At 43.6% G+C, this 9,490-nt stretch overlaps 1 protein-coding gene across 2 annotated transcripts; it reads left to right on the top strand.

Moving 5' to 3' along the window:
• The first annotated feature begins 934 nt into the window (after positions 1 to 934).
• On the top strand, positions 935 to 4,907 carry rhbdd1 (rhomboid domain containing 1). Of its 2 annotated transcripts, XM_046389890.1 has the most exons (9): positions 935 to 1,199; positions 1,431 to 1,492; positions 2,014 to 2,175; positions 2,479 to 2,758; positions 2,844 to 2,976; positions 3,222 to 3,310; positions 3,622 to 3,678; positions 4,048 to 4,191; positions 4,323 to 4,907. In XM_046389890.1, the coding sequence occupies exons 3-9, from the start codon at positions 2,023 to 2,025 to the stop codon at positions 4,427 to 4,429; spliced, it is 963 nt and encodes a 320-aa protein (XP_046245846.1). In that variant the 5' UTR covers positions 935 to 1,199; positions 1,431 to 1,492; positions 2,014 to 2,022; the 3' UTR covers positions 4,430 to 4,907. The 2 variants fall into 2 exon arrangements, with proteins under 2 accessions (XP_046245846.1, XP_046245845.1); XM_046389889.1 differs by lacking the exon at positions 1,431 to 1,492 and having other exon boundaries at positions 936 to 1,199; positions 4,323 to 4,906.
• The last annotated feature ends 4,583 nt before the right edge of the window (positions 4,908 to 9,490 follow it).

Genomic DNA, 9,490 nt, shown 5'->3' with positions numbered 1-9,490 from the left:
GGAAAACAGGAACATTTTACTGTCACACAAATTTGAACAGTTTTCATTTTAGTCCTTTAGTGATTTATTCCCTGACAAACTCCCTGACAAACTTGATAAAAGTATAAATTCTAACTGAAATTATTTATTTCTTCTTCTACAACTGAATGGATGTCACCTATTGATATGGTTAAAATATATTTCTACAAAATGTATATTTTATTTGTTTATGTATAACATTTATATTAGATTTAATTAAGATCGCGTGATGCTGTCACTTAGACTTATTTGTAAAGTACTGACAGAAAGTACTGCCGTCAACGTCCCACTTGACGTTTTTCCTTGGTGTAGTTCCTGACTGTGGCCACAGGAGGGCAGTGAAGTCTCATGTTCATGTAAATATTTACCATTCTGTGTGGAAAAGGCCAACAGCTCCACAGCAGCTAAGCAGACAAAGATATTTAGACAACAAAAAACTGCAGTTAAAACTTTTTGTTAACACGAATAAAACGAATTCAAATGTTGACATTATTGTTTGTAGTAATCACACAAATAATGGCTGGTACATATTGACATTAATAAGAACTGCACTGACATTAACGTTGAGTGTGCCGCAATCCTCGCTGTGACCACTGGATGGCAGCAAACTCTGATGCGTTTCTATACGTTTACTGTATTTCAACAGCCAGTTGGGATTAAAATAACAAAACTGAAACTGGAAAAAAAACAATCGATCAAAAAAGACAGGCGTTTATGTAGGGAAATGGGAAAGACATCACACAGGTAGTAGTTGTTACAGGACTGTTTAATGGACTACATTATGCAGGGGTCAATACTGAGTGTGTATCAATACAAACCGTAGGAAACAGTAGAGGAAAACAGGACCCAGAGCCGCGAAGCAGAAAGTCAACAGTACGCATGCGTTTTCTTGTTTGTTATGGTCACGTGACAGCTGACTCAACGCCACCAACTGTTGCCACGCTCTTACTAGTAAGTGCTCGAAGTGGTGATGAAACGTGAAGAAATACGCTGTGCTGGCGTGTGACGACGATGTACACAACTAAAGTTTCAATTAGTCAGTGAGCGTTCAGTCATTTGAAGCGGAGTGGGTGCTCTTCGCGCGTTTACAACAGCTTATTCTAACGTTAGCGTTAGCATTAGCCGAAGCGCTACGGAAAGAGGAAGACCTGTGAGCCCCCTGACAACCGACTGAACTTACAGTAAGTTTCATTTAAGGGACCAGTGGATAAAGCGGATAAAGTTGTCTGCAGGGGTTGGGGTTCTTACTATCCAAGCTGCATGTTTTGCAGAGAACGAAATAAACTTTGTTGTCAGTTGCTGTTTGTAGAAACTCTGATTAAGAATGAGCAGAGGTGATCAGCTGTCTAAAGATGATAAAAAGCCGCCTCCAAGTTGAGTCACATCATTTCTCGTCGGTCTGTGTTTTACAGATCAATGATAATCTGTGACTTACATCGTATGTGAACAGTGTGATGAGTCTGCTCCACAGACGGTAAATCCAAGAGCAGCTACAGTGATTTTACTTTCATTTTTAGGGCAAAACAAGGCCAGGACTCTGTTTGTTGCCTTTATATATTACCTATCTATCGGAATTCACTGGGGTGCTACAAGACTGGAGCAGAAATCCATTGAATTAACGCCTAAATATGGACGAGCACGCACATTTGCATCTTAAATTTTCCTTTTATATTAAATCAGTAGGAAGATTCCCAAATATCCGAGTGTGTCCATGGACTGTTGCAAATGGTTTAATGGTTTTAATTGATATTTCTGAGCACGTCCCTTTTCAATAACAATAACTTGTAGGTGCTATCTCAGTCACACACTCCCTGAGGAATCAAACTAATTCTCTGTAAACTCTACCAAGTGTCACCCAGATTAAAGGCTTGATTCTTTGATTTCTGTCTTTAGCGTTATGTTGGATACCGTATTCACACTAACAGAATAAATACTAAATCAACCTCATCGGTCTCCTGCAGCCAAGCAGCCAAACTCACGGTTGTCTCCCTTCAGGCTGTCAGCATGCGGAGCCGACACAGGGGATCTCACCTGGGCTTGCTGTTCCTGGCCTCCCAGCTGTTCCAGGTGGGTCTGGACAACATCCCCCCAGTCACACTGGCTGTGCTGGGACTCAACGTGTACCTTTACCTGTTTCCTGCAGCTCCACTGATGAAGGTAAGGAGGCACTAATGTGACACTAAAGTTTTATTATTTAGACAGTTCTGAAAACATAGTCAATTATAGTTGAGATGATTATTTTATTAGTTGATTATTTGGTGGACAGAAAATTAATCATCACAAATTCTCACGTGAAAGTTATTCATTAGGTTTGTTGCTTACAGCATATCCAGTGTGACAGTTTGCTGCTTGGATTCATATCATAATCACAGGTGAAAATAAAGTGATTTATTACTGACCCAGTAGGAGCTTGGACCATCTTGTAGAATGACATGCACTAACTATCTGTCCCATCCTCAGGCCTGTGTGAGTGTCCAGCAGGCATACTGGTTTGGAGACTGGCCCCGCCTTCTGCTGTCTCCCCTGCACCATGTGGATGACTGGCACCTCTACTTCAACATGGCGTCCTTCCTCTGGAAAGGAATCAGGCTGGAGAGACGGCTGGGTGGAGCCTGGTTCGTCTACCTGCTCTCAGTCTTCTCTCTGCTCACCGGCCTCGTCTATCTTTTGCTGGAAGCAGCGTTAACAGAGCTGACCCAGGACCAGTCCTACAGCTTGACCTGTGCTGTTGGCTTCTCTGGTAAAGACTCAACTACAAACCTCCCACAAGATGTCCAGGACAGCACATTTGACTTTTTATGTAATTCTACTGCTACTGTTTTCAGGTGTCCTGTTTGCTCTGAAGGTGCTCAGTAACCATTACCACCCTGGACAGGTGACCTATGTGATGGGTTTACCTGTGTCTAGTCGCTATGCTAGCTGGGTGGAGCTCATATTGATCCACATAACGTCACCTGGGTGAGTCACCAATCAGCAGCAGCAGCATTTCCTTAGGACCCTGAACTCATTTAGGGTTAGTTGCTACATCACATTAGCATTCTTTACATTAGCTTGAGAGAGAGCACTTAGCACTCAGTTAGCACCCGGCTGGTGATTAGTAAAGTAGTCCCGTTACTGCACCCTGCCTGATGTTATGAATCCAAGCGTCCAGCAGATGGCAGTGTTTCATTAGTGAGGACTTATTCTGTTCTCCGCTTCTCCAGGACATCTTTCATTGGTCACCTGGCTGGAATCCTGGTGGGTCTGCTCTACACTGTCGGACCACTGAAGGCCATCATGAAGAATTGTGCAGGTCTGCTTGTGTTGCTTCTGTGATCCACAGCTTATCCTGAAAAAACAAAAAAATCCAGAAGCCTGAAAAAGTCCTATTTTCAGTTGCGGTTTTTGGTGATTCTGATGTGATGAGGGTCATGTTCTGGTCTCGTGGCAGCTGTTGTTTTCAGTAACAGACAAGGTTTACTAAGTGATGCTGTGCAAATGATAGAACAATTTGAACACTCATGTGAGTGAACACACTTCATGTGCAGATCTGCTTGCTGCAGTATTAATCCACTATACAACTCTATGTGAACATTAACAACAGTTTGTTTGTATTTTCACCAGACTTTGTGACATCGAACGGATATAACTCCCGACCCAATGCCTACTACAGCTCCTCAGGTAACGAAGCGTCCGTGACGTTCTGCGTAGGCTTTCTCTCTTTAAATACAGAGTTTGATTGTGTGGTCACATGTTCCTTCAGTACTGTGATCACACACACACCTGCTGCTGGAAATCCTCACTAAAGCACCACTTGTGTGTTCATTCATGTCTGAAAAAATTCATGACTGCATGTTGTCAGAGGAACTGACGGACTTGAGAGAGCCACAGACAGGACGGAGGGATCAGAAAGTATCGAGAGACTAACTAACTTGTTGTTCATTTTGGTCTCTTCTTGGGATTTGTTGATAATAAGAGGGATACAGAATACGCCAGCCTCAATCTTCAGCATGTTTCTTAAATTTGAATACTGTGAGTGTGTGTCTGCAGGCTACAGCGGCGTTCATGGAGGACACTCAGGATACCATCAGTACGCACCAGGTTACACAACAGATCCTACAGCGACGTATACAGGGGGACTGACAGAGGAAGAGCAGTTAGAGGCGGCCATTCGAAACAGTCTGAATGACAGAGGTAGGAGAGGACTGACGAATGACGGGTGGCTTGCACAACACTTAAGTACTAAAATTGGACCAATTAAAAGTCGCACCAGATAAACGTCATCTAAAATCTGAAGTGCCTAAATTCAATATTTTGTTTTGTAGGACAAACCAACCAGAGGAGAGCTCCCCCTCCTTATGGTTTCCACCTCCCCGAGGAGGAGACAGCTGAGGAAATCAGGCTGCGGAGACTGAGGAGGTTTGACAGCTGAACTGCCAGATGGGGAAATGGAGGAAGAAGAAGATGAAGAAGAGAGTCCACACTGTGCTTCCTCTGGCTGAGGAAGAGTGTCCTGAGTGAGAGGGTTGAGCCATCCAGCACTCATTTTACTGTGTGCCCGTCTGCACTGCCAAAGAGCTCATGTGAGCTGTGGAAAGCTGCTCTCATGCTGCATAGATACTGAACTTGTCTTCTGATTCGCTGCTTCCAACTCAGGAATGAAGAGGGAAGTAAAGGAGTATTTGTAATACTTCTCAGTCAGTCACTTTTTGCTGTTACTCCGCTTCAAGTTGTGAAACTGATACACAAGATCGTATTTAATGCCTTAAATTTGCTTAAAACCCAATTATAGATTTCTGCATGTGATAAGGACCAAAGGCCAATCACGCTTCTTTTTCTGCAGGCTCTACATGTAATGTCACAACTGGACTTGAGAATGAGGATGGGTATTCAGTCCTAGATTTATGAAGGCTTTATTTGATTTTTCAAAACAAAGAAATGACATGTTCTTCACTCTTCCTGCGTTTAGACAACATAAGACACACAAGTTTAGTTCAAAAGTCACGGATCAGCTTGTGTCAGTCCAGTCTTGTCGAGTATGAGTGCTTTGAGTTTTGATCGTATGTGGTTAGAGAAACAGCTGTGAAATCTGCCCTTTCCTGTTCTCACAAATCGAATAACTTTACATTTGAGAAACTGAAATCCAATGAAACAGACGCTAACCTAGAAACAGTTACGACTTGAAACCTCAGTAGGTTCTACTGCTGTTAAACTTCAAAAGCCAATACTGAGAAAACCAATGGGACAGCATCAGACAGAAATGAAGCTGGAATATAAATCTTTAATGGAGATGCCAATGAAATTCTTTTTTTTTTCTTTAAATCTGAGCCAAACAGTGTTTTTAAAGTGGGCTCAGTCAGTGGACACCAGGAAAACCAGCATGATGCTTTTGAGCTTGAGGAAAGCTGAGGTTCTGTATGTTGTCCACGACGTCCTGACTGATTTTCTTTCTTACTTTCAAGTCCGCTTTTATCAGATTACTGAATTACAGTATTTTATGGTGCCAAATAGTCATACATAACCATTAGCCTGCTTCCACAGTTAGATGAATGTGGTCTTGATGTATCAGGTGGCCACGCGTCTGGTTTTTCGAAGGCCCATTTGGCTCATGTGGTGGGAAATCTTTAATAAATATTCCTTTGAACACAAAATGTCCAGCTCATGTTTTTGAGTGTTAAACACATTCACTAGCAAACTTTTTCATCACAATGACATTAAAGACCACCAAACATGAGATTTCTTTTTTCTCATGGTGTTATACATTACTTTATAAATTAAACCCCGATCTCTTAATCTACCTAAACTTCCCCAAAAAGCCGCCACATGAGAGTGACACTGGCTGTAAGCAAAGTTACTGAGGAAATGCCGAAGAAGTACATCACTGGCTCTGATTCCTCTGAAGCCCTGAGGCATGGCGGGAAGTAGGACAGCTTAAATTAGAGCGCAGAAACCCAACGAGCCATCACCCCACATGGGTCTAAAACTGTGCTGGAGCAGATATGATCGAACTTCACGTCCGTGTCCCCGACGTGGCATCTCAGAAGTCAGAAGATTGGCTGTGTGTTAATTATCCAGCCTCAGAGTCACAGTAGATGGATGTTAAACTGTTTTGACATCAGATTCATTTGACAGTTTGCGTAGTTTGCGTTCCGCCATGGGGAGCGTGGGAGAACATGAATGGAGGAGGCTGAGGAGTGACGGAGGGGATGACACACACCGTCTGTGTGTGTCGGTAACACGGCTGAACATTAAAGATGCTTCTTGGCACGTTGGCGGTTTTATGCCTCCTTCTGTGTCTGTACTCGTCAGGAAGGTTGCGTCTCAGTTCGTGTGTGAGCAGATCAGACTGATTGGTTCTGTGAAGCCCCACCTGCTGTGACTCACTGAGCATTAAAGGCAAAGCTGTGAGAAATGCTCCTCTCCTGGTTTAGCTGACCATTTAGAGTTGCTGTTCAGACAGAAGATTCTGGTTCAGGCCTTTTTGACAGGCATCAGATCCGCTGCTGCGTACTGTAGCTAAAGCTGTTGTCTGCTTGTCTCTTCAGTAACTTACTAATTAGAGGTAACAAACAGTTTATGCACTGCTCGGTAACAAGTGTTGTTCCTGTGCTGTTTGGCACTAAATTATGTGTGATCTATCCATGATAATTTTGGGTTCACACTTTAAAGAGAAGGAGTGGGAATGTTGTCCAGGTGTTTACAGTGAATAAACAACAATTTAATCAGGAAGTTTCATCTCAGCTGAATGCAGGAGTGTGAGCTCATTTCTTTGCTTTTACGTGCAGCAGACCACCGTCTGTGAGGACACAGGGTCAATCATGTCGCTCAGGTGCTTTTTATTGAAGGAACTTGTGTGCTTTTGCTCAAGTAGCTCCACTCATGACGACTTTTAGATCTACTTGATTACTAGTTTCACTAGAGTACAGTTTTTGTCTGTCCCTGTTTCCCAAAATGAACAAAATCTTCAATACGTGAGTGATTAGCCATAGTTGCAGAAATAGGAAAGTCTAGCTTTTCAGGCGGCCATGATCAGGCTCCTTCCAACATGGTGACCTTGAAGCCACTGGTAACCAGACACGCCGTGATGGGGGTCTATTTCAGACGGGGGGACATGTTCAGGTCCCCTGGCCTGAAGTAGGCTACCAGGCAGGCCACCTCATAGGACCATGTGCTGCATACTCACTCTGATCCCTCAATCCAACGTGAAGGTCAATTTGTCTTTGCATCTGCCACAGCCAGCTGAGGTCACAACACACTCCCACTGGACCCATAAATGCACCGTTGCATAAATGAAAGAAGCTTTTGGTAAAAGACGGAGATGGAGTTTTTAACTTCATCATACTCAAATCCTGCTCAGCAACTCGTAAAGTCTCGTGGAGAATGGTATTAACTTGTGCAGAGGTATAAGCCCAGGGCTAATTTTTAGAACAGTTTTATCACTTGTGTGCCAGAGTCACATGCTGCCGTTGATGACTAAAGAAACTTGCCACACTATTTATAGGATAATCTCCTGAAATTCCTCCATCACCCCCAACCCACCCTCACCCACTTAGCATTTATCCTGCCAACTTTGTTCTCCACTCCAGAGGAACTTCCTGTTTGACTATCAAAGGCCCTGCTCGCCCACGCGGGTGTCTTCGGCTATTCTCGTTGATTGGGGTTCTGTTCTTATCGGCCAGAATGACCAAACAAGCCACGAGGACAGCGAGGGAGTTGTCGGCCGAATGCACGCACACTTTTCAAACAGAGCAAAATGAGCGTAGTCAAAAGCTGTGAAAGGGTTTGCATCAGGTGCATGCAGACTCAATCAGCACTTCCACTGAATCCAAATACTGCCAGCAAACTGCTTTTGTTTATTTGGTGTCTTTGGTGTCCTCCCGTTTGCGTGCAGAGAGAGCTGTGCTTGTATTCAGCTTGCATTTTATGTCCTTGAGCCAAAATTCTGACCAAGCAAAGTGTTCATTAAATATTTTATTACCAGTTGTCCTAAATATCTTGGTGGCTCAAGGTTACAATTTTAAATCATATTTTCCAGACTGTAGGAATAAACAACCAATCATTCATCAGCAATGCACTGTCCTTGAGGGGTGAGTGAACGATTGTTTCCACCTAATCTGTCACCACAACATCACGTATCTTAACGGGGAAACAAAGCGGGTTTTCCACAACAAAATGTGGGACTCAAAGTTGAAGAACATCAAAATACTCAGAACAGGAAAAACTGCCAAAGCCTGAGCTCATCTTCGCTCCGTCCATATGTGTGATCTGTTATGTCGCACATTAACTAATGGGCTCATATCCTTTCATTCAAATTAATTTGGCATTGTGCTGCTTTTTACCCACCTATGTGACTGATATGAATACACCTGCAATAAGCTCATATCAGCAGATTTATCGAGCCAGCTGATTTATCAGTCCAGCTCTAAAGTGTGGTAAACTCCAACAGACAGACCAGGTCCGGACCAGGACCTGACTGCATCCTCAGAGCCTCAGAGTTTTAACTTTATTTTGCAGGGAGTGAATGCAGTTCAACTCGCCTGCTTCACTCGTGATGCGTCTGCCACTCGACTGGCTCCTCTGCAGCGACTTGAGGGCTTGACAAGACTGTTCGAGATTATCACGTTCACCCCTTCAACAAATATCAATTCACTTCTACTCTTACACTTCTTCCTTCACCCGGTTGTCTTCTGTGCTGCTGTCACGCAATCTCTCCCGCTTACATTTCTCTCTTTTGTTCTCTCCTGCATCTCAGCATGTCTCTCTCTACTGCTTTTGGATTTTTCCTCCCTTTGAATTTTGATTCCTCCCCAGCGTCTGCGTTCTCCTCCCGCCTTTTCTAAAACTCTTTTCCTTTTTCCCCTCTGTGCGTCTCTGCCTCCTTGTGTGCGTCTCTCTCTCTTCTTCTCCCTTGATGTTTCTTTCTGTTTCGTGATTCGTCTCACAATCTAGCATGGGTTTTGATCTCAGTATACCTCTCATGCCCTCAGTGTTTCTTTGTCTCTCTCTCTCTCTCTCTCTCACAAAGTCTCAGACTGTCTCTTCCCTCCTGGGTTGCCTGCAGATCAGAGTTGGCATGTTTCTCAGTAATGTGCAGTGTTACCGAGCTCCTTGATTCATCCCAGCTATCTGGGTGACCCATTTCTGCACAAACTCACACATTTTATTGCTGTGAAATGAAGTGCTGTAAAGTGTTTTACCACACTACTTCAACAATACGCCTATGATGCCAGCATCTGATTCTATGGATCGATAAACCTAACCTCCAAAATGGAGCACCGCAGAGGTCCATGTTCATACGTCCTTACATGGACGCTCATACATGGTGGACCAAGCATGGACGGATAAAACGGATAAAACCAATTTAAACCAAGCAAATCTCAAGCAGGTAAATACACTTTCCTTCTACGTCTGACACCAGATCATTAAAGTCATGTCTTTGCCCGTACAAGATAGTCAGTCAGTCAGACTGACACCAGAGCTCAGTGTACAGGGA

The sequence above is a fragment of the Scatophagus argus genome, chromosome 5 (genome assembly GCF_020382885.2).
Source record: "Scatophagus argus isolate fScaArg1 chromosome 5, fScaArg1.pri, whole genome shotgun sequence".
Classification (NCBI taxonomy): Eukaryota; Metazoa; Chordata; class Actinopteri; family Scatophagidae; genus Scatophagus; species Scatophagus argus.
Note: the sequence above shows the minus strand (reverse complement) of the source record. Positions and strands in the feature narration are given on the sequence as shown.